The following is a 24,036-nucleotide window of genomic DNA, read 5'->3' on the forward strand; positions in this document are numbered from 1 at the left end:
TTGATTTGTTTTCTATATATATATTGGTCAGTCATAACAGTAAATAGCAATGATTTTCTCATTACAAATGTGCTTGAAGCAGGAAAAAGTGCATGGATCTCAGCAGCTTTGACATGTGACAAATTGTGATGGCTAGATGACAGTGCATCTCCAACATGGCAGGTCTTGTGGGGTGTTCTTGGTATGCAGTGGTTAGTACCTACCAAAAGCAGTCTGAAACAGAATAACAAGTAAACAGGTCACAGGGTCATTGTCATCCAAGATTTACTGATGTGTGTGTGGAAAAAAGTCCACTGGTTGACTTCAGCACTGATAACCTACCTTGAATCAAACTATATGAACTATACAAAATGAATAATATATATTATATATTAATATATATTGAAGTACAATTAAACAATATAAACAGGAATGCAAAAAATGGAATTGTTTTATATGCACTATATTTACAAAAAGAAAAAAACACCTAACATAAAATACCTAACATAATTTATGTAGTCTATGTGTTACATTAAACAATATGTAATGTACTTTATAAAATGTAATCTTCATATACAAACTAATCTGAAACTAAATTTTGATGAGGCATAGACCTTGGAAATATTGGGTATTTTTGTCCTACCTTCTGACACCTTATAATTTTTCCATTAGAATATAATACTGAGATACTACAATAAAGCAATCTAAATCCAGCTAGATGTTAGATTATATTGTTTTAATTTTTTTTTTTTGTACTTTATGACAATTCTTGCGTTCCTTTACTTATTACATAGAGAATACTGTTAGAACTATTATTTTGAAGCATTTTACTGCAACCAACTTCACTTATCATGCGTCATGACCCTGTTCTGTGCCCACTTAGGTCAACGTGTTAGCTAGGCTAGTAATACTTGTCAGTAACGTTGCAGTTTAGCTGATTTTCTGTATAATGGCTGTGAATACAAGGTCAGCATTTGTCTCGTCACTGTTCCGTTTCCTCTGGGGAAGACAGTCCTTATGCGTTAAGAAAATCACTGAGCAAAACAAAATCACATCGTTATCCATGTGTAGTGCTGGATTTCGAAAAGAAAGTCATTCTTGGTCAGCGAACCATACACTAAATCTTAACGTCAGGTTAACCTGGTCATTACCTTTGAGAACCTTGACATCAAATGTAAGTGTTTTTGTTTTTGTATTTTGATTAATGAACTTAGTTAAACTGCTCTCCCAAACTTTGTAGGAAGAATGCTAGCTAGGTCATTTAGCCAGCTAGCGGTTAGTTATTTTATAAACCAGACGTTCAGTTAGTGTCGAGGTGTATTGTTATATAGGCATAGCCCTGTCGCTAGTCCTGTTGCTAGAAAACTTGTAACTGTTGGCAGTCTAGTACTTGTAGCTAGCCAAGTTAAATTTGTGTTTTCTCTCATTTTAACGCGTTTCCCCATAGTACTTAGTTCACACATTTATGTCCCTAGCTAGCGCTAGTTCAGTACACTTGGAGTACTCAGCTAACTAGCTGTCTGACTGAATTTATATCGTGGAAGTTGGTTGTATTGTTAGCCCGCCATTCTATCCAATACCACCCGTCATATCATGCTAACATATCAGTTTGTCGTTTGTCTTAGGCTCCATACAAAGATGATGAATATCCCCCACTTCCCGAGTACACTTCCTCTCAAGAGATGGACACAAAGGAAGTGTTCATTGTTCATGTCAAAGGTCTTCCATGGTCATGTAGTTCTGAGGACCTGATAGAGTTTTTCTCAGGTACATATTGGGTGTTTTTATTTAAGGTATTCCTTTCTTTTTTGTTTCATACATCATTATCTCACGTTACAAAGATATACTTGATATTGCATGTTTGCTTTCACACAGAGTGTCAGATTCGTGGTGGGGTAAATGGAATTCATCTGATGACCAACAGATACGGAAAGCCAAACGGGCAAGCCTTCATTGAGCTGGAGCATGAGGAGGATATCAGTAAAGCCATGGAGAGGCATAGGCAATACCTTGGGCCACGTTATGTAGAAGGCAGGTGCACTGGATTTGTTTGTTTTAAGCCCAAAGCATAAAACTAATAAAGATGGCCCATTATACTGAATCTGATTTAGCCAACCATTCAAATCTTTCAACCCACCCCAACCAACCAGTAAGAGTGACATACGAATCTCCCAAAACTATTAATGAGCAAGTAATCTAGATTCTGTTTTGTGCCTGATTGTCTTCTGATGTTTTTGGTTGCAGTGTATGAGGTAACGAACGAAGAGGCTGAAGCTATGATAAAGGGCACAGATGAAAGCAAGGGCCAAGATGGAGTGGTTCGCCTCCGAGGTCTCCCGTTTAACTGCACAGAGAAGGAAATCATTAAATTTTTTTCGGGTGAGGATCTCGCAGATTTGTGGCTCTCGAATCGGCCGTGTGTTCTGGAGCTTCCGATTCACTGTATGCTGGCCAAACCCTTTCAGGGCTGGACATTGTGGAAGACGGGATCACCCTGGTGACAGACCGACGAGGTCGAAGTTCAGGTGATGCGTACGTGCAGTTTGTTACGCAGGAAATGGCAGATCAAGCCCTGCAGTGGGACAGAGAAGTCATCGGGACCAGGTCAGGCTGTTGCATAGATTTCATGACACTAACTAGACCATACTGAGGTGTGATGGGGTGGGGGGTGGTGAAGGTGATTGTTAAGCAGCATCCGGCCTGGTGTTGTTTGAACAGAGGACAAAGTTGGTCACCACTGACTTTGCTGAAGTTTACTGGTTAGCTGTATATCATTGAAATAACAGTCAGTGAAATACATGATTAATTCTCATTCCACTGTCAATAGTCTTTCTATATGTTGACTTCCTGACTGTGCAGGTACATAGAAGTGTTCCCTAGCAAGAAGACTGAGATTAAAACCAGTTATGGCAGTGCAAGGGTAGATGCTTCAGCCGCTGCGTTCTGTGCAAACAGGAGTGAGTTCCATTTCACTTTGTATTTTATGGAATTCAATAATGGAGTACAATATTAAGGATTTCAAATTCAATATTATGCAGACTTAGTCCATTCTCTATCCTCTCTTACAGCAAACAGTATTGTGCCTGAACATTTTATCCACATAAGAGGCCTACCTTTTCAAGCCACAGCTGGAGACATAGTAAATGTAAGACCTATTTAAAAGGTTTGGGTTTGGATTATATTGCGCTTTTAACCAGAAACATACAACCATAGGCCAAGTGTTTTTACTCGAGCTTTCATCTTCACTTCACTTCTGTCACCTTCAGGAGATTAGGTGTTAAAAGGAATGAGATTACTTTGATGCTAGTAATTTTAGAAAAGTGTTATCTGTACTCAGTTACATAGATAAGCATTACAGAGTGAGGAGTACTGCAGTATGTACCTTTTTTTGTTTGTTTTTTGCCGTTGTCTCAGTTCTTCTGCCCAATCAGAGTGGTGAAGGTTCTGATGGAGTTCGGCCCTGATGGGCGGGTGAGTGGTGAGGCGCAGGCTCACTTCAAGTCACACTGTGACGCTGTTGCAGCAATGGACAAAGATAAGGAGTATATACGTAAGTCTTGCACACGAGCTTAAAGGAACAGTCAGTCATTTTTCCAGTGGCTCTTCTTTACAGTATGAATTAGCCATTATACTGACACCCAGAGGCCTAGATGTTTCAGAGATTCTGTATCAAATCTATTTTAAAAACATGACCCTCTCCATGTGGGGGACCTGCTCTATGGCACATAAACTAGTTCATTTGAGGATTACCACAAATTTGACTATTTACCTTATGTGAGCTGCTTTTATAGAAAAAATACAAAAATAATCACTTTAATAAATATTGTTTGCCACTTTTTGGTGGTAAAAACATATTATTCCTTTAATCAACCATAAATATGGCAAAAGACATCAAGCCATTGGACACGCGGGTCAGTGTTTAGCATTACAAATGATCAGAGATACTCGACGGGTGCACATGGAAAATGTGGAAAGCAGAGGTTGGGAATGTCAGCCTTCCCAGATTTATGTTGTTCAAAGGGAATTACTTTTTTTTTTTTAATTCAGACAACAGATATATTGAGTTGTTCCTGAATTCATCAGCAGCAAAGGAGCACTAAAAAAGTGAGTGTTCATTTTCAGTTGTTTTGTTAATACTAATTACAGATTTGAAATGTACCACTATAATGTTCTCGTTCTCTTTCTCTAGGTGTATAACTTGGCTGTGAAAATGTTAATTCTGCAGTATTTAATTGAGATGTCAAATTGTGATTAAATTCCTACATTAATTGAACATAATTGAATGTTTGTCAAGTTTCATGAGAATTACTCAGTTGCTGATTTGCAGCCATTTTGAATCAGTAAGCAAAGAAGGCTTGATTAGCATGTACAGGGTATCTGTGTACACATGCTAACGTTTTTGATCATTATTAAGTCTTGTGAATATTTTTGATAAGACAAAAAACTGTCTAGTAGAACCTCTCTAGATTGTTTCTAGATCCTTGTTGAACTCATTTAGTGAAAAGCCAGTAAGTCTGAAAACTGAATTTCACAAACCAATTTAGTTAAAAATAAAAATTAAAGAAACACAAAAAACTGAGTAACCAAATTGTCACACAAAATATTGCACTTTTAAATTTAAACATAATGGAATTTGCACATTTATTGTTTTTTAAATACCAGAGTACCTATTTATATCACTCCCTATTGGTTTAAATCCTACCTCTACATCCATAACTAAATGTTCCTGTCCAGTATCAGGATTACTTAAGGAATTCCGCAATTGCGTTTGTGTTGCCTGAAGAATCACCCCTCCAAAGGATAGAGTGACATGTGAAGGCCATGATGTGTACATGGTTTTTGTTCATTGTTTTAACTACTTGCTACTTTGTTAATACATGTCATTGCACATGTATTGAGATCACATTTGTGATGATTCAGAGTAAAAAATAAAAAATCAAGGACTAGTTTGCAAAAGTAGGTTTTTCTTATGAATCTATAAATCTTATTAATACTCAATCTAAAATGCAGACCAAAATGTGCCCACTTGGATTTATTCTGCATGCTGCCAGGAATCGGAGGGAAAAAAGAATAGACTATCACTACAATCCAAAGTTGAAATCCTACAATCCAAGAATATGTTGAAAAACTGCAACCATCCTGTAGTAGTGCAATTCATTTTTACAGAATCGCCATTATAGCATCTCCCGAGGCCAATTCTTAACAAACTTGGCAGATTGTGATGTAAATGCATGCCAAATTGAGTCAGAGTACGCCTTTTTAAGTCAGCAAATTAAGCCTAGAAAACATCGCTCAGTTTTGATTGCAGTAAAGCAGCTGTTTGTTAGTCAATTTTTTTGATAATCATTCCGTTTCACTCTGCCAAATATTTTAAGACCCAATTTTGAGACAATTCAGTTAAAATCGTTTGAACTTGTTTGAAGTGTGTTGCCAACAATCAGCAACAGCAATTGGCAAGATAACTGGACACACTTGAAACTGTAAAGTTGTCTCTTTGCACTATTGGAATCAAATTTCATGTCTTTAAGATAAATTGTGTATGAGAGGCAAAATTGCAGCTTGATCAGACCAGAGGTTCCTGTAAGTTATCTGCAAATTATAGTGCCTCAAATTGACAGATTTCTTGACCAAATAGTTTAATGCCACTGCAGTGCCACCTTCAGGCAAATAAAGGTGCCTGCACTTGAGGGAGGCCTTTCATACACACTGCACCTTACGGTTTGGTCTGTTGAGAAAAATAACATTATAAAAAACTATCTGAGCAGTTTTAACAGTGTTCAACATTACATTTTCCTGGATCCTTGGTTTTTAGTCTTTTATGACAGAAATGGATCCTTAAATAAGAATGTATAATGGCACAAAAGACAGCTTGAATCTAGTCAAAACCACACCTGTATGAAATCTTACATTTATTTGCCATGTGTTTACACTAAGATATTTGTGCAACTGAATTGAGGTCTTTATTAGAATCAAGTTAAACAAGAAAGTTTAGCGATGTTATATTTGCATTCTTTCAGCATGACAGGTCAGTGGAGCCTCACACAGCCCCTGAAGCCTTTTAAATACATAAGTAATTAATCTAAACATGCTTACTTCAAAAGTAAGTTGTAATAAAATAAATGCACTTTAAAATTACGTAACATGTAAACAATCATTTGGCTCCATAAAATATAAGCTATGATCATGATCACCAGCAGAAACTATACAAGGCAGCTCAAGCCTGTCAAGACATGATGCTAAAAACAGTATATTCTCTATATAAAACAGTAAAATTAAAATTAAATCTGTAGAATTAAATATTTCACCCTGGGGAGCAGCCAAGAAGTGTGTTCTATTTGTCTTGGTTCCACAACATATCATCTTTAAAGAGAATCACATGACAAGCACAAAATCGACTTTGCACACACCTCACGTAGAACTGCTTAAGCCCACTCGGTGGACAAGCTCAAGCCTTTTAACTGAATTCAAAGAACATATGACCCAAGTAACAAATTACACTTAAAACAATCCCTTTTCAGCAAGCATTAAAAAAAGCCAGCCAGTTGAGTATTTGGTGCAAACATTCAAAATGTGAGATCAAAGACAGAGGTCCTCCAATTGTTCTCCTTTACTGATGTCGTCTGTGTGCTCAGGAAGGGCTTGAGGCATACTGCTGCAGCAGACGGGAGTGGCAAGTGTCGCACACCTGCTGCAGGTCGATGGAAGACGGAAGCGGCAGTTCATTGGTCACGCAGATTTCGCAGAACACACCCTTGCAGTTTTTGCACTCGCGCTGAGACAGCAGACCAAAGTGAAACACACATGACCTCTCATCAGTGACTGTTCACAGGGATGTAATAAAATTAGCAAGTTGTGAAACCGCTTCAGGGTTTTCAGGGGGTAGCGTTAGTAACTGGGACAAAATCCATATGATTGAATTTTTTCATCTTGGGCTGTTTTCTTCCTTTTGGACTTATATGGCACTGTGTTAAATAAACTAATCAGTTCTAGAGATGCACCATTATGATAACCCACAATTAGCACTTTCTGGTAGAAGATACCAACATTAAATAACCGATACCTTTATGCATTTTGAAGCAGGTACAAACTAGTCTATATATGAAGTGCAATTAGTTTAAGTCATGTTAAATTCTAAAAATGGATCCTTACTTAGTTTTACTTAATCACAGTTTTACACAATATCACAGGTGTATCAGAAATCACAATTATTGTAAACGTGTTGCAGTTAACACAAAAGGGATCAAAAATAGTTTCATTACATTGTATTGTAATAAATAATGGCACTTAACATTTCTGAACTGTCTTGTCTTCAACTTGTGCAAGTATAAGAAAGTGTAGGGCTAGAAACTAAAGCCCCCAGAAAGAGAAAAAAAAAACAAAAAACTAAATTATCTGCTGAAATTCCAATATCAAACCACTAAGAATGAATTAAATTGTCCTTAACATCCTTATAATTATCCAAATAATGTGTCATCCTCAAATACAATGTGCACCTATAATTGTTTCTGGATAAATGAAGACAAAAACATTTTAAAATAAATCACAATTAACTTTCTCCCTTATGTTTCATCCTCATCCTGAGCTCCCTTATATACAGATAAATACCTTAGGCCTGGTTAGGGATTCTGCACATTGGCACATTGGGCAGATGGAAGGCTCTGGATCTTCATGAAAAGACTGACCCTTTTAAAACATGATAATGAACATTATGATAGGGCTCACCAAAATTCAGTACGCCATCGTTCTTACTGAGCTAGAATGCAGTTGACATTAAGCTGGCAGAGGTCATTTAGACAAACTGGGTAATACCACACTGGCATAATAATGTACTTTGTTTTTGTTATGTGGTAAAAATTCAATGCAAATGTACCTGTTCATCTTCATGTGAAAGTGACCTAGGAATCAAAGCCAGACAAGCTTATCCACAATGTTCTTAAAACACTGTTTATTTGAAAAGGGCTGCAGTATTTATGTATTAGTTTGTGTCTGAGTAACAGCAAAGACGGTAAGACCTACAAACTTGAGGTGAGACTTTTCTCATCCAGTGCATTTTGGAGTGCGTCTCTCTCTTGCATCACTGCTTCCAGTTCCTGCACAAAAAAAGCATATTTGCTGAACCAAGTAAAAAACATCACCCACGGTGCCATCCAATACCTCAGGGACCAGAAGCGTCATGAAATACAAATCGGAAAGCTGAAGCATGATGGATGGAGTGGACACCTTTCGGATGTTCTCAGCATGCTGTCTCGCGTCTCTTGGCCGCGGCGATGGGGTTTTCCCCGTAGGAGCATGAGAACACTGGCCTCCCCGTCTCTCGCGCTCCTTTTTCAGCTCCTGTTCCAAGCCATTCCTGACCACCCCCCACCCCCAAAAAAAAACCCCACATAAAAAGCACAGACTCTTTAATGCCACATTTTACAACAACATAGTAAAAATGCAGGATTGATATCGTAGAGTCACCAATGTAATGGTATCAGCATTCTGGAAAGAAGGTAGTTCTGGATGCGGTTTATCCGCACATAAGATATCCAGCACAGTTAGCATAAAAGCCAGCCATATTTCGGTGTATGAGCACTGCACACCTCTGCTTCAGTAACTGCTCCACCTCTTGCTGCAGACTCTCGATCTTGTCCCCAAACTCCTGCTTGAACAGCCTGGTGGCCTCCTCGGCCAGGTCCCTCTGCCGCTCCACCTGCTTACATCTGGAGTTGGGCCAGATGAACTTAATGAGGTAAAAAAAAAAATGAAAACTAAAAAGCCATGGCAGGGAGGAGAAACGCAATAAATGTAAAACCACAGCGAGGAACTGGGAGAAGAGCTGAATGAGGGGGAAAAGTAGTAAGAGAGGGGAATGGGAAAAAAAAAGCTTGCTTATGAGTCTGAGTGGTGAACATGGCCAATGATGAGGCTAAAGAAAGCAAGGAGGTCCAAGTGTTTGGTTTGTGTTTTATTATGCTACAGTACTACAGTTTACATATATTGTTAACGTCCACATACACTTTTCGTCATTCCATTGCAACAGAGGACAAGGTCATCCATGGAAACCTTAAGGAAACTATTACTGGGCTTACACAAGATTGTAGCCTTCCGTGTTTGGCATCTGTTACCACCTTGAGCATCACATTTGGATTCAGGCCAGACTTTAATCCGGTTAAATGCCACTTTAATATAATTCAGGCACGTGGTCATACACAAAACAGCAAACTAAAACCTAAAACTAGAGTATATGCCTGCAATTTAATCATCATTTCTTTAAACATGGGAGTCCACTTAAGCAGATTGAACATCACATCATCGGACTCTTGAACCAATGTTAACTTGTTGCTTATTTATTTCATTTGGGTTGTTGTGTAAAACAGCCATATTTCAAAGTTTTGAACTTAACATGTACCAAATAAAGATGAAAATAAATTTCACACTTTCCTATTGCAATGTTGGATTGTACATTTTTTGTTTAACCGGAGTCAGTTTTATGACCATTATTTATGTTGCTGTACATTTACCCAAGGTGGGCAATCCATGGCCAAAGGCTTCCTTTTATTAGTAACAATCTTTTGTAATATCCTACCATTCAGTCTTTTATACAGCATGGAAATACACTGCAGAGATATGAGAGAGATGCACTGCTTTATTACCAATGCTTTCAAACTGTTCACTGAAGCATTTTCAAAGCCAATACAAAAAAAAACTGACTGTTCTTATCAGTTATAAGCAGCCCATGAGCGATTCCCACACTGTCTGAAAATGCTGCGCTTTGTATCTGGTAAAACAAGTACAGGGAGACTAGAGAGAAAAGCGCTGGTTTAGAATATGCTATTAAAAGTAGAGGCAAAAAATAAAAATAAAAACAACAACAACAAAAAAAATTAAAAATACACGGTAGCCCGTGTGAGAAAGGAGTTGTGACAGATCTTGAACCCTAGTTGTTTCTATAATATGCAAAGACAAATTTAGGATCTGTGTCGACGGAGTTGCTATAGAACGTCGGTCAGTGGCCTACTGTTGGTTTTGCAGCAGTTTTCCCGCAGCTATGTTCAAGGTTCGTGCCTGTTTGACTACATCCTTCTCACTGATCAGGGCAATGGAGTAGGAGTAGAGAAATGAGGAGGTGGGAGGGATTGCAAAATGAATGGGAATGAGCAAAGTAAGAGACAGGAGGGGGAGAGAGGAGTTATTCCAAGAAAAGACCACCATATCGGTCCAGAGAAAGAACACAGGCTAGTCCAGATCTTAGAAAAAGGAAAGAAGATTAGTGGTTCTTTAATGTGTTGAGGCCAAACTGGTATTACAGTGGGCTCATTATTCAAACACACAGAAACGGACACTTAATCAAATACAATTTGAGAGCTAACCTAATCAAAATGGTTAATATGGCCGGGGGGGGGGGGGGTGCAGAATAAGGGGTAATGACGTCAATGTGTGTGTGTGCAAGAAAAGAAATCTGTGTGTGGGAGTGTTTAGCAAGTAATCAGATACCTGCTCTCCAGCTGTTTGATAGTGGCTGCCATCTGGTTTGTTTTCTCTTCCAAGCGACTGACAATCTCATTCTTCTGTTTCACACTGATCTCTGAGCTCTGTAGGCAGCAGGCAGGCAAGCGTGCGCGTGCACACACACACACACACACACACAGAATCCCCAAATCATGCACAAAACCCATCTAGCTTATCTAGTGTATCGGTCTAGGCATCAACATGGATCTACACAGGCAGTGCATGGATAATGGTCGAACAACACCGCTATAACCAACCTTGGTTTAGAACAGTTTGGTACCTGCGACTTGTGGGAGAGCTCATGGTTGAGTCTGCGCAGGTCGTCTAGCTGCTGTCGAAGTTCCACCAGTGCGTCATGCTTCTCACAGATGTCCTTCTCCAACATCTTCATAGACAGCTCCATCTCCTGCCTCATGCCTATCTGCACCTCCAGCTCCTTCTCAACATCCTACACATGAGCCAGCAGTGTAAATCTTGTCATCTCTTTCGAGATCAATTGTTCTGTTGACCACTCAAATGCAACTCTGAAAACCCACTAAATGAAGACATGTTCAAATTTTCCAGACCTCACACTGCACACAGACACAGATGCACACGTTCGAGACCTAACTGACCAGCCGGAGCTGAGTCTCCTCTTTGAGCTGCTTTCGGGTCTCTCCAAGTACTTGGCCATCCGCAGTTCCGTCTGGCCTTGACGCCTTCCACAAATACATAAAAATCCCACATCATTCCTACAGCTAGGTTTTTAAAACACATATGCCAATTACAAAATGTGTCATGTCTAATGTTCTTAGACATATGTTTTGTTCGCACTGGTATGCAAACACTTTCTCTGGTATGTGTGCACAGAAGGTGCATAGTGGGTAGTAACTCATTTTTGTGGACCTTGCGACTGGACTCCACAAGGTAAGAGCTTTCTTCCTTCACCCTCTCCACATCCTCTTGCAAAGTGATGATTCTGTTGTTTGCAACTGCAAGCTGTGATATCAGCGAACAGATGTAGTTAATGGTGACAGCAATGTGTCCCAACCTCTGTTCACAACCAATATCTTCATTCATAAACTCTTCAAAGAGAAAAGGTCAGGGGAACATAGATGGACAGCTGGACTAGCGAACAATGAAGTGGAGCTACATTTTCTTATTTGTTTCCTGCCATCACAGTTTACAGAAGTCCAGATATTAGCATTTAAATTTAGATTTAGAATGACGCACCTCCTCTGTTAGTTTTGTGTTAGACTTTTCTAGTGCATCCACTTTGGCTTGTAGGTTATTCACAGAAGCACTGTGAAAGGGGAAGAAGGTATGACATGAGACTTGCTGTGTTCTCCAACTAGACCAGAAATTAGGAACATGCTCCATAAAGAAGAAACACATCTGGAGAATTGACTCCACCTTAAATGTCTGTTGAGTTCCTCAACATAATTCTTCTGGTCAAGGATAGCAGTGATCTGGCCATCACTGAAATACAGAAATAAACTTAAAAACTAGGAAATACTCCTGTAACTTGAACAAATGGTCAGACTGTGCATGTAATACATGTTGGAAAGTATGGTCATGTCTTACAATGGTCATGTCTTACATGTTGGAAGTTAATACAAAAGGTAATTTGTTACATGTTAGAAGGTCTGGTGAGAGTATCTTACCCCTCTGTGCTCTTGCTACTGTGGCCTCCATCTTTTAGATACATGGAAAAGTCTATCACCCCAACCTATAGAGTGAGCAAATTCTGTTCCTTGACATGTCCAAATTAACCAAATGATCAAATTAGCCACATGATCTAAGATGTATCTGATTGGTAATGATGGGTGTTCTATTTATTAACCTGTAAATAAAGTACCTGGGAATCAAGGTCTTCTCCCTTCATGCACAAATTGGCATCAATGACATTGAGTCCCACCAACAATCCAGCGATTACAGCTCCTTCTTCCTCCATCATCAGAGCATTGGGCTCATAGAACTCACTGAAGGAGAGAAGACCAAAAAATGACCACAAGCATTTCGGAAGCAGGGATGCCTCAAAGGTTTGTGTCCCCATCTTCTCAGTAAAACCAGAATGCAGAAGGGTCAGTGGGGAGTGGCCACCTTAAAAGGTCCTTTCTGTTGATAATGGTCTTCATGTAGTCTGAGAGCTTCTTCTGCATCAGGGCCAGCCGCAGCCATGCTCGGCCTCTTCCTAAAGGAGTTCTGGAAGGTGGGAAAGGTTTTGAGTCAGAAACATGTGGGACATGAGAAGAAAATGTGCTTGGTGAGAACGGGAACAAAGACTCATCTTACTTGAGCCCTGGAAGGTCTTTGACGCTGGCTGTGATCTCACCAGCTTCTGGAGTCAGCTTCTCCACCAGTTCCAGAGGGCCCCAGAAGGATTTGTTCTGACCTAGGAACGTCTTCTTACCTTTAATACGCGAAACATTGAGACATCATGTGAAGACACTAGACAGACAAAGCTGAAAGAGGAAGCAGAAACAGTGTGTGCTCCAAGTCCTGGCATGTACTTTTGAGTCCGTGCTTCAGGCAATGTTCCATCACCACAAAAAACTGCTGCAGGGGGGCGTAATCCGAATCCAGTGTGCGACCCAGGTTGAGGGCAGACTCAATAAGGCCCTTGATGCTCAGCTTGGCCATGTTCATGAGGTTAAGCCTCTCGATGGCGATAGGGTCCTTGGGATCTGAGGGCACATGAAAGACCATGCAACATAACATGAAGTATCACCATCAGAGTCTTTGCATATATCGACAATTGGTCAGCTGTTTTTCCTATATCACCCCTGGTTCTCTTCCGGCAACCACAGCATCCTATTTTCACAAATATGGTATTGATTAATTACCAGAAGCTTGTAGCTTATGACAGGGCAACCTGATAAAAAAAAAACAAATCTGATTTGTACTTCATAGGCTATTTTAAACATCTCTATAATCGCAAAGTATGTTTTTGTTCTGATTTCCTATTTCCCAGCCATCATAGCTGTTCGCTTACAACTGCAATGTTTGAGCTGCATTGTGTGATATTTGACCATGCACACTTACCATATAAATGTGACGCTTACTAAAAAGTTAAACCACTATGCTACATAACACAAAGTGATTCAATTACATTTTTTCAATGACTTCATCAAAGTTTGGAGTTTCCTAATTCTTGTAGATATCAGACAGCTCTACAGCACAGAAAACAGTTGCCTAAAACCTTTAGGCCAACTGATACTGTTCAGGCTATGCAGTATTATGCATATATTTAAGAAAATATTTCACATTGATGGTATTAATCATTGCATTAAGATTGTCTAATTCAGATAAGAATTTCAGAATATTCTTAATTATCCTGAAAGAGCCATGAACAAAGTTATAAAACAATATTTTACATAAGATCCTTAGAAACCTACTGTATACCCATTAGTAAGAGGGTGAACCAACTATAATACCTTTTACTCAAATCAAATGTGGGCACTTCTGCAATCTATTATAACATGCAACACAAATGCTACATCATAATCCCAAATTATGGATTACTTGAGTTCTTAAAATGCATGTTACCTCAAGTGCTGTTTATATGGAAATAATCTGCTGATATGACAGATCTGAAGGCAGAAATTAAGTATTTTTAATTTTTTAGGTGTCTGCAAACCCACTGAAGGGAACAAAAACAGATAATGCCTCTGATGTCAATTAACCAGTAATCACACAATATTTAGGCACAGCACAAAAAAGCCTCATTAATTTTTGTGGAGGTGTGACATGGAGAAAATGCTTCCAGAAGCAAAAAAAAGTAAAAGTAATTCACCAACACTGAGAGTGAAAGAGAAAATGACTGAGCAATGCAGGTAATTATATTAAATTCTGATTCAAAACATGACATTTTATTTATTTAAGGGTTTAACACAAAGACTCAGTTTAATACTGAAAATGTCAGCAAATAAGAGAGGACATCTAAGGACTCTTTCAAAACCTAGTTTGATTGGCTTCTCCTCGATTTGTATTCAAAGTGTGGTGGCAAGGTGTCGACACGTCAGCCAGGTGCAGCACTGCTGCAAACTTAGTGGGCTGTGCAAAATAAGTGGACCATGCCAACGTCAAATATGCTCCTGTTCCCAATAAAACAGGCAGCTTCTCTCTCTACTTTGCCGCACCACTAAGGGTCAAAGGAGGTGAGGGCAGTTTTGTTTTTGTTTTGTTTTTTTAAATATGTAAATCTAAATCAGCATCTCGGGCCTGAGAGACTAAATGAAGGCACCAAGGCACAAAGAGGACAAGCGAGTGTGAAATGCCTACGAGGACATGCACTTGTCAGCAATAATCAGCCATAAGAATGGAGCGTGGCAAACGGAGGAGGAAATAATCTGGGCAAAAATAGCAGACACAAAAAGACAAAAGGGAAACCAGCTCTTCTAGCTGGCGAGTTGGACAGCTATGGCTGTTTTGCAGTAACTAGCAAACTAGAAAGCTGGATACCCATGACTAAGAGATTGGCACGAAGTCCAAAATACCAGAACCAAAAACAGGGTTTGTGGGGGAAAAAACAAGCATGAGAGACAGTGGGTGAGAAGATCAGCCTCTGGAGTGTCCGTGCTGCGTGACTCAGAGGGGCCGTGGCGGTTATATGGTAGGTACAGAGCTGGATGGCCACTTAAAACAGCAGCTATGGCTTTTAGATGGTGCCTGGGGTGGGAATGGGGAAAGCAATGCTGCCATACGCACCTTTGAACTCATCAAGCATTTGCATATGCTCCACCAATTCAGTCAAATCCTCCCATGAGTCTTTGCACAGAGCAATGGAAAGGAATAATAATAAGAAAAACAAAAACAAAACAAAAAGAAATTGTTTCATTGTTTCATGCATATCATGAGTGTACACAAAAAAGCAATGCTTTTCATAAGATTCTGCACTTTGCAGGTAACTCTTGGACGCATATGGAGTTTAAACATCACTACATACCTTTTAACATCACTAGCTGTCTAGCAAAGTCTGTACCATAATGTGCCATAAGATACATTCCCTTTGCCATTGCTTAAAATCTCCTAAATGTTTACACCCTGGCAGCTGATCTTAAATCAGCCCCAAGTGCAAATGGCAAAAGCCCACTAAGCCTAAATGCTCATCATTTTTGCCCAGCCACTGCAGGTACATGAACTGGCCAGTCATAAAACAAAGGCCAAAAGCTTCAATATAGGGATATATTTAGTGTCAGGTTTTTGGCTTCAGAATCATCATGAGAAAACAGAAGTAGCTCAGTGAGCCCAGGACATATGTACCAGGAGAGCCCCACTGCTCCATTTCACAAGGGAAAACTGCAGACAATGGAGGTCTGCACTCTGAACCAAGTAGTCTTGCATTATTCAAGCTTGAAAATGTCAGGCAAACACAGAGATATGTAGACAGAATTATGTAGACAGGTAGCTAGAAGAGCTGGTTTCCCCTTTTGTCTATGTTCATTTTGTACTTCAGCTTCCAGAACATGACCAATAATATGAGGGCCATCTGATGCCTTCATGACATTTTATGATAGAGCTATTACATGATTCTTACTGTTCTGCAACTTGTAGAATTGTGGAACAGTTGAAATATACTGTAGTTTAATATGCATTAGGTTAGGTTTACACAACAAGAGAGATATATGTAGGCAAACTGTCAGCCACTATAAATTCAGTGGCTCTGTATGGAAACTACCGCACTTCATATGGCAATGAGACTTGATTTCCTGTGTATGACAATCATTATGAAAATGAAATTAACTTTAAAACGACATCATTTTAAACTGCATCACAAACTCCACAGTTATAACTACATAAAAAATGTTAATCTTGCTCAAATCAATACTAATATGTCTAACTGAATGCCTTGCGAAAGAACACTACAGGCAGTAATATTCCTTTTGTACAACTTGTACAAAAAGTCAAACAACAAATCCCAACACACAAAACAACAAACAACACTACTTCTGTTGCAGCTGGCCCACTGCGTGGATTCAGTCTAAAGGCAATGCGCAAGAGGTGCACCGTGAGGAACTGCTGAGTCAAATGCATTCGGACAGGCGCTGCACACAGAGTCTGCCGCATGGAGTAATATCAAGGGCCTCACTGGCTGACGTGCCGTGTGTAAATGTAAGCTGACTTCTGTCATGACATCATGTGTCTCCATCAATAGCCTTGGAAGGGACACTGATCAGCGATGGCGTTTTATCTCAACGTGTAAACCAACAAAGTTGGCACTGTGCATGGCAGGTGTAGCAGACTGTGTGTGTGTGTATATGTGTCTGTGGGGGGGGGGGGGGGGTGTTGGTGATCTTAAATCAAAGCTTATTTACATGAAATCAACCAGTGCTATCCTGGTGTTGTTTTTAGTTAAGTTGCAACCTTTAAAAAAAATACATAAATACTCTCGTTAATTTACTTAAGATGATGAAAATATTAAATAAATGGCAGTCTAATGATGGAGTTTAGAAATACACATGTTAAAATTAAATAAATAAAACAGGCTAGAATAAAATAATCTTAATTCTCTTAAAATTGAATGCTTTGTCTCCTGTACTGCCTAGAACAGAAGCTGCAATTTACCCTACGGCCATTGATCACAACTCAACACAACAGACCGAGTGGCAATTGCTACTTCGTCTCCAGGGTAACAGCACTACTCTGTCAGACTCTCATCGTTTCATGCTAATATATGGCTGTGGAGACCTTGACTCTCCAGGGACACACTTGCCGTAATAAATGCATAGCGAATTACTTGTTTGTGCTCCAGCACCGGATGTTATCTTAACACTACATTTATCTTCATAGATTTTCCTCTACATATCTAATATAGAACCATATTTTCCTTTTATTTATTTATTTACAATTTTATTCTTAGGCCTCACTCTTTCAGATTTTTAGAAAATGCCCGATGGGTCATCTACAACCACAAATCTCACCATTTTATAACAAATGAGATCTTATTTAAATCAGTTCATTAGCTTTTTAAGATAACTGCTTACTACAATTGCAGTCTGATTTATGCTGCTATTCTCAAACAAATTAACAAAATTGCTATTCACAATGAGAGAACTAGCAAAATATCTTATTTGTTAACGTATGCCTGGATGCCGCCAATCTGAAACAATCTAATTGTTTCTAAACTAATAAAACTAAATCAAGCTTTCACAACTAAGCAACACATACACAGAAACAAATTATAGTTAATTATTATAAAAAGATTCAAAAACAGAAATGATCCGATGTAAGATCAAAAGGGATAAATCGTGACCAAAAGCTAATTGGACACAGCCCTGGGCCTTCCACTTCAATGCATCTACAGAAAATATTGTTAGCAACAGACATGGAGGGTCCATGTGACCACAATCACCCCAGGATTTGATTAAGACAACACAACAATACATGGCTTTCCAATACTAAATTATGCCATCTTCAGTCTTGATACAGAAACACCAAGACAAAAGCTGACAAAAAAAAAAAAACAAGCATTTTACAGGGCATTTACAGTTGCATTAACAGAACTGTCAACAGAACCAGAAAAATGTTACCAATGATATAAAAAGAATCATATTTACTACTACAAAATATTTAATCAAATCCATCGGCAGCTTAGTAATCAGTATTTTCTTAGATTCTTGGTCTATGGCTGACACGCCTTAAATGATAAACAAGCATCCTACACCTGCTCTGACAAGACGTCATCTTCCAAACAGGTCCAAACCTAAGGGGGGGAGCAGTGCTGCTCTCAAAAACTGCACTTCTAGGCTGGCAGGAAGCCCCAGTGGGGCCACTGGCGGCAGGAGGCCAGCAAAGTGGTGGCACCCGGCCCACTTACCTTCGTGCGCCGGCTCGGGGTCGGGCGTGAGCGAGATGTCGTTGAGCTCACGCAGGCATAGCCACTCGCCGTCCACTGACACGCGGAAGTTGCACAGGTAGATGGTCTCCCGCGCGGCCTGCGTGATCTTGTCGGTGGTGGGGGTGGGGGCCTCACTCTGGGGCGTCAGATCGGCCATGGTGACTCAGCTGATAGCGGAGGGAACGACAATGACGACGACGACAACAATGACAACACCGCCCGTGATGGTAGTCCTCACCAACAACCCGAACGTGGGGTGGATCGGCAATTAAGTGGACGCAGGGGTAGGGGTGTGTAAGCGCACCACTCTGGCTCCTGGTTTTAGTCCTCACGAGAATGGCGGAAAGAACGAGAGAAGAGAAAGGCAAGCAAAACAATGGGCCCGAGCAGGAATGGAGGCAGGGATTGCTGCAGCCTGCAAGGCTTTTCTTCTCCAGCGCGAGCGGGCGGGATTGCCCCCTCGTTTCCCACCCCCCCCCCAAGCGAGTCGAGAAAATCCGGATAAAGGCTGCCCTGCCCTTTGGTCCGACTCAGCACAGCCAGAGGACTGAGATGCTACAAGAGGCTCAGCGGCAGAGAAACAATCCCGATGGACCTCTTTCTCTTTCTTTCTCTCTCTCTCTCCCTGCACAGCCCCCTGCTCAGGCTAATTGGCTGTGCTCTTGCAACCAAGTGGGTGTCGACCAAGATGGCTGCCGTGATGTTAAGCAGGAATTGTGGGAATCACGTGAGCAGATGGTGCAAGCGTAGAGAGATGAATTCTCCAGGGGCAGGCTGATGCAGGAGTGTGCTCATCTGTGATCTATTTCTCTTAGTTCTGAGAGGCTGCCTGAGAAAGGGGTGCAGGCAAGACTAATCAAGTTGTGAGTGCAACCCATTCGCAGCACCAAGCTGGTGATTCAAGCTAGTGGGTAACTACAATCAAGAAACTTATTTAGGACAAATAATGATGATCATGCTATGTTTTTTAAAGGAAAAATCAATGCTCATCAATTAAATAAATAAATGGCAGTAAACAGACCCCAAGTGAGAAATCATCTACCGTTTACTCTAATTTTATTTGTGTAACAGTGGCAGACATTCTAAGACTAAACCGGTACTAGGTAGAAAACTGCTCACCATCAGACTTTAGACAATCAATACACAATGTTTCACAAGTGCCAGGTTGTCATTTAAGCCATAAAAAGTTAAAAACAAAAAAATACAAGCTCACATACATGAATACAAGAAAATATGGCAGTAAAAGATTAATTTGGAAAACCCTGACCTGATTTAAAGGGTTTAAAAGAAAATTCTACACAATTTTAGGAAGCTTTAATTTGTTGACATGGTTGGTAACGCTAAGAGTTTCTTTTATTTTCTTTTTTTTTTTTTTAAGTGTGAACTACATTAACTGTTTAAACAGAGGGTTTCTGCTGCAACTATACAAATTGCTCAGGTCCTGGCAATTCATGTCTCAAACCATTAAAATGAGTATTGCCCATATATGAAAACTGTAGACAGTACCTGCACAAATCATGACACAAAAATGTATCATTCTGTTTGATAATTAATAACCTGTCTGATTTTTCCATGTCATGCACAAACATTAGAACAATAATCTCACTGCTAGCAAATACAGCCACATGAACCAACATAAGGAAGAAAATGCAAAAACTGAATTAAGTAACTAATATTATTACCACAGTAACTGCTCTCAGCTCAAGGGCCATTCGTGCACACTTACACACTATCTAGGTTTGTCAAGACATCGCCTGCTGAGACATGCACGGTAAACTGTTACATTCACAAATCAAAAGTATTAAAAAGGGATCCACAGGTGAAATTCACTGTCTGTTGTATTTACTAAAATGATGATTTTTTTTCTTCTTCGTTCAGTTATGTAGCAGTAAGTAATTTCACAAAATGTGTCATCCGGACACATTTTTGTTTTTGGACGTTGCTCATGATGTTTACTCACTGAGTTCGCAAGCGACGAATGTAGCAGTCAAATCTGTTGCAACCCCACTGACCTATAATATAGTTGTTTATTTAAAAGAAAGACACACACACACACACACACACACACACACACACACACCTACACCTAATCATGACGCTGTGAATAGAGGAACCATACGGAGCGCGAGATGGCAACTGATTTTAAGACTATTCAGACTTGTTTTTTTTCCTGAACTAACGTTAGCTTTATTGTAAATGTAGACAGCTGGCCTATTTTCAATTTCCAAAGCCTCTCTTTAATACTTGTACAAAATACTGAACATTGCTGATGATGGGCAAGTATTACAAAGCCAACCACATTAATCTAGTTAGCTAGCGTTAGTTGGGTAAATCACCACAAGAAAAGATTTATGCCAACAGTAGCGGTAGGTTAAGTTACCGGATAGCTCTCTGACCGATAACAGCTGGCTAAACATTAACAACAGCAACATTAACAGCATTAGCGTTAACGTCCTATCTAAAACTCTACGTTAAAAATATAAAACATTCACTTTCTAACTAAGACTCTGCAATCAGGGAGCTTCAAATGGAGTTAGCTAGCTAGATATCGCTAACTCCCCATTCTGTTTCATGGTGTTGACATTGAAATATGATCCAGCGTCGCACTGAGAGCAACTAGCTGGCTAGTTATACGTAAACAGTTAGCTAACTAGCTAGCTAGTAATACCACAAAGCACTGGGCACACAAGCTGATTTTTGTATGACAAACGCTATTTATAAGTAACCGTGTAAAATACTCACTCTTTGTTTTGCTTCTTTCAATGCGGAATTCATATTGCACTGCAGCTGGTACTTGCGCCGTTACAGACGAGCCTTTCTTATTCTCAAACTGTATGTTAGTAGAATTTAGGGCCTCTTTGAAGTAAATAACCGAGGTCGGAGAAAACGATTCCTCTGGGGTGCTGGCAAAATGTCCGTTATTGTCCTGAAACTGAGGCCGTACAAATTCTGCAGAAGAAGTTTTGGAAACTTCTGTGCACTGGTGCTCCAATGTGTTTGAGTGTTGGTTCGCCATCTTCCGTTCAAATTCACGTGATACTCAGCAGCAGTTTGAGCCAATTCTGTGTCACGTCCCTCTCTCAAGACATTATAATACTGGCTGTAATCGTGTCCAGGAATACGACAGAAATAGGACGTTCTTTTCCTGTCCAAAATCAGCTACAAAACTAAGTGATCACGTTTAAGGGCGGGACGTCTGACAGCGCTAGAACTATTAAAGGCGTAGTAGTACATAAATTCCAGGAATTATGTGTAATCCACATTACATTGCACTCCAACTGATTGGAGTTGGTTCACATTTTCAGTGTTATCAAATCAAAATCAAAATAGAGGCGTGAACCATGTACATAGAAACCAGTTAAATTTTTAAATGCGTGCATTATGCCACTTGACTTTTTCAGTATGTCGTCGTCCTAGGATACCTCTGCAAAACAAATTTTAGTTTTCCTTCTTTTCTCATACATGCATATTACACTCATAAAGGCGATGAATCAGTTTTTGGAGCTGAAAAAATGTAACACTAATTTCCTGCACTCTCTATGTATGAATTCGAGCTCTATGTATGAATTTGATGGCTGGGCTATTCCAAACTATACTGGAGATTTAGCGAAACCGGCGATTGAAACCATGGCCCCCTGTCCACCCTTGGCAGTGCCTCTACAACAGAGTCTGTGATTAGTCTGAGGACTAACATTTTTTAAAGTTTTCTGCCTTCTTGACCTGCACATTTGCCCCCATGATAAATCGAAAAAATTGATGAGTCTAGCAGACTTTTTCATGTGCTTTTTGAGGACATGACATTTCAAGCTAACCCAAGCAGATAAAATTTCCCAACCTGCCACTATTGGAGAAATGAAAGTTTTTATGGCAATCAACATACTCATGACGGTTGAAACATAATATTCATATCGAGATTACTGGTTCTCTCATGCAGAAATGTGAGGTTCATTCATTTCCTCTGAGAGGAGTGTCAACAAATTTAGCTGTATTCTGGCCAACCTGCATCTCAATGACAACATGCTCATGCCAGAAAGAAAATTCCAAGGCTATGACAAGAGGTTCAAAATTCATCCTCTCATAAGAAAACTGAAAGAAAATTATAAGAAGCTCTAAAGTCCAACCATACAACAAGCCGTAGATGAGGTAATAGTGAAATTCAAAGGAAGATCCTCTTTCAAACAGTATCTGCCAATGAATGTCTGTGAAGAGAGGTTCCAAAATCTGGACAATGGCAGATATGGCGGGATATCTGATTGACTTTAAGGTATTCACTGGGAAGACGGTCAACAGGACAGAACAAGTCCTTGGCAGTGAATTGGTGATGGCTTTGTATGCACCACTAACAAGAAAGATTTTATCAGATTTTATTGTTTTGTTTTTTTTAACTACTTTATATTTGTGCCTTTATTGCATGTCATACTGCAGAAAAGCCTTTATTGCTATGGCACAGTAAAGTCCCAGAGATAGCATTTGTCATTTGACATCCAATGCACTGTGGTAACAGGTTTAGTAGAGACCAAAACAAGTTCTAATGAAGATGTTGTTCCTAAATTCCTCAGTATGCTGGTATAATAATTTCTATTTCATTCAGGAATAAAAATGCAGACTACAGAATTAGTTGAAGAGAATAGTTGGTCCCATTCTTTATTGTAAGTCAACATTATTGAGGCATTTTTTTTACAGTTTTCAGGAGTGAATATATAATCGCCCCAACTTCCTTTTCATACTAGTGTTTGAAATATGCACCATTATATACAATACATTATTCAATATATGCAAATTGAGATCTATCATTATGCAAGTTGAAGCTTGACACCATTATATCCCATTGGAAGATCTAACTTTTTTCAAACAAAGATGATTTCAATTCACAGCAACACCTGCAAGATAAAGTTACAGGTCAGCATCACCCTGCCCTTGTTGATAAGATAATGATCCTTGCTTAGCCACAGAACTCTCAAAGAGGCTTTCAAGTCTTTTAAAAACAATGACCTTTCCCAATACTAATGAAGTTATTTCTTATGGGAACGTTTCTAGACTCAATAGTTCAGAATTATTTGCCTTAGGCTTGTACAAAGGCCTTGAAACCACCTGCCTCAAAGCCTCTGCTGTGCACCAGAGATCCTCAGGGGCCTTTATTCTATGTTCTAATTTCTAGGCTTTACTTTATAGTTTGTTATTCAATGCCCAGACCTGCAAGTATACTTTTTATTACCTCAAAGATGAAATACTGTCAGCTGAGAAAAGATCAGCAAATCACACCAAGATGTTGTACTGAGTACAGCACTAAGGACAGTCGGCATCGCACAACATGGACGTGCACAGAGTGCAAAGCTGGGTAGTGCATAAATCAGAAAAAGAACTGCTTTTATGAAATCATAGAGCAAGCTGAGTATTACATGAAAAATGTAAATGATTTAGTCAGGTCCACATAATGCACAGTGGTTACTCCAAGAACCCACCTCAGAAATTAAACTTTTACCCTGAACCTAAAAAAATTCACCCCAAAATTTGATTTAGTATAATGGTTTGTAACTTGCCCATATCAATAAAATCAAGCACATACATTCAGAGTTTGAACATTATGCAGCCTAATAACAGGTCTTAACAAAGTAGTAAAGATGGGGTGTTTTAGCCCAGTTTTTCCACTAGGTGTCATGCAAGCTCTTTATACTATTTTTTGTACGTCCTAAGAGTTTAGTTCATTTTCCTTTGAAAACTAAAGAGGCAGTCCTGTAATAAATACA

The 24,036-nt window shown here is 39.5% G+C and overlaps 2 protein-coding genes across 15 annotated transcripts; one reads left to right on the forward strand and one right to left on the reverse strand.

Annotated features, from left to right (window-relative positions):
* Positions 1-842: 842 nt before the first annotated feature.
* Positions 843-4,257, forward strand: grsf1 (G-rich RNA sequence binding factor 1). The gene is made up of 10 exons (XM_027029158.2): positions 843-1,153; positions 1,605-1,746; positions 1,855-2,010; positions 2,224-2,358; positions 2,445-2,583; positions 2,839-2,936; positions 3,048-3,124; positions 3,394-3,529; positions 4,027-4,083; positions 4,169-4,257. The coding sequence occupies exons 1-9, from the start codon at positions 929-931 to the stop codon at positions 4,077-4,079; spliced, it is 1,161 nt and encodes a 386-aa protein (XP_026884959.2). The 5' UTR covers positions 843-928; the 3' UTR covers positions 4,080-4,083; positions 4,169-4,257.
* Positions 4,258-5,871: 1,614 nt separating this feature from the next.
* rufy3 (RUN and FYVE domain containing 3) lies at positions 5,872-21,454 on the reverse strand. 14 transcript variants are annotated; one of them, XM_027028885.3, is made up of 19 exons: positions 18,269-20,190; positions 15,160-15,219; positions 12,963-13,136; positions 12,745-12,862; positions 12,553-12,654; positions 12,308-12,431; positions 12,114-12,178; positions 11,863-11,928; positions 11,683-11,752; positions 11,356-11,448; positions 11,085-11,168; positions 10,751-10,918; positions 10,456-10,553; positions 8,562-8,681; positions 8,200-8,329; positions 7,996-8,069; positions 7,850-7,874; positions 7,585-7,662; positions 5,872-6,751 (listed from the first exon to the last, which is right to left on the reverse strand). In XM_027028885.3, exons 1-19 carry the CDS (start codon positions 18,444-18,446, stop codon positions 6,608-6,610), a joined length of 1,971 nt encoding a protein of 656 aa, XP_026884686.2. In that variant the 5' UTR covers positions 18,447-20,190; the 3' UTR covers positions 5,872-6,607. The 14 variants fall into 14 exon arrangements, with proteins under 14 accessions (XP_026884686.2, XP_026884678.2, XP_026884693.2 ...); XM_027028877.3 differs by lacking the exons at positions 15,160-15,219; positions 18,269-20,190 and adding an exon at positions 21,032-21,454; XM_027028892.3 differs by lacking the exon at positions 15,160-15,219 and having other exon boundaries at positions 18,269-20,187.
* Between the last annotated feature and the right edge of the window lie 2,582 nt (positions 21,455-24,036).

The sequence above is a fragment of the Electrophorus electricus genome, chromosome 5 (genome assembly GCF_041902795.1).
Source record: "Electrophorus electricus isolate QZ-2024a chromosome 5, ASM4190279v1, whole genome shotgun sequence".
Classification (NCBI taxonomy): Eukaryota; Metazoa; Chordata; class Actinopteri; order Gymnotiformes; family Gymnotidae; genus Electrophorus; species Electrophorus electricus.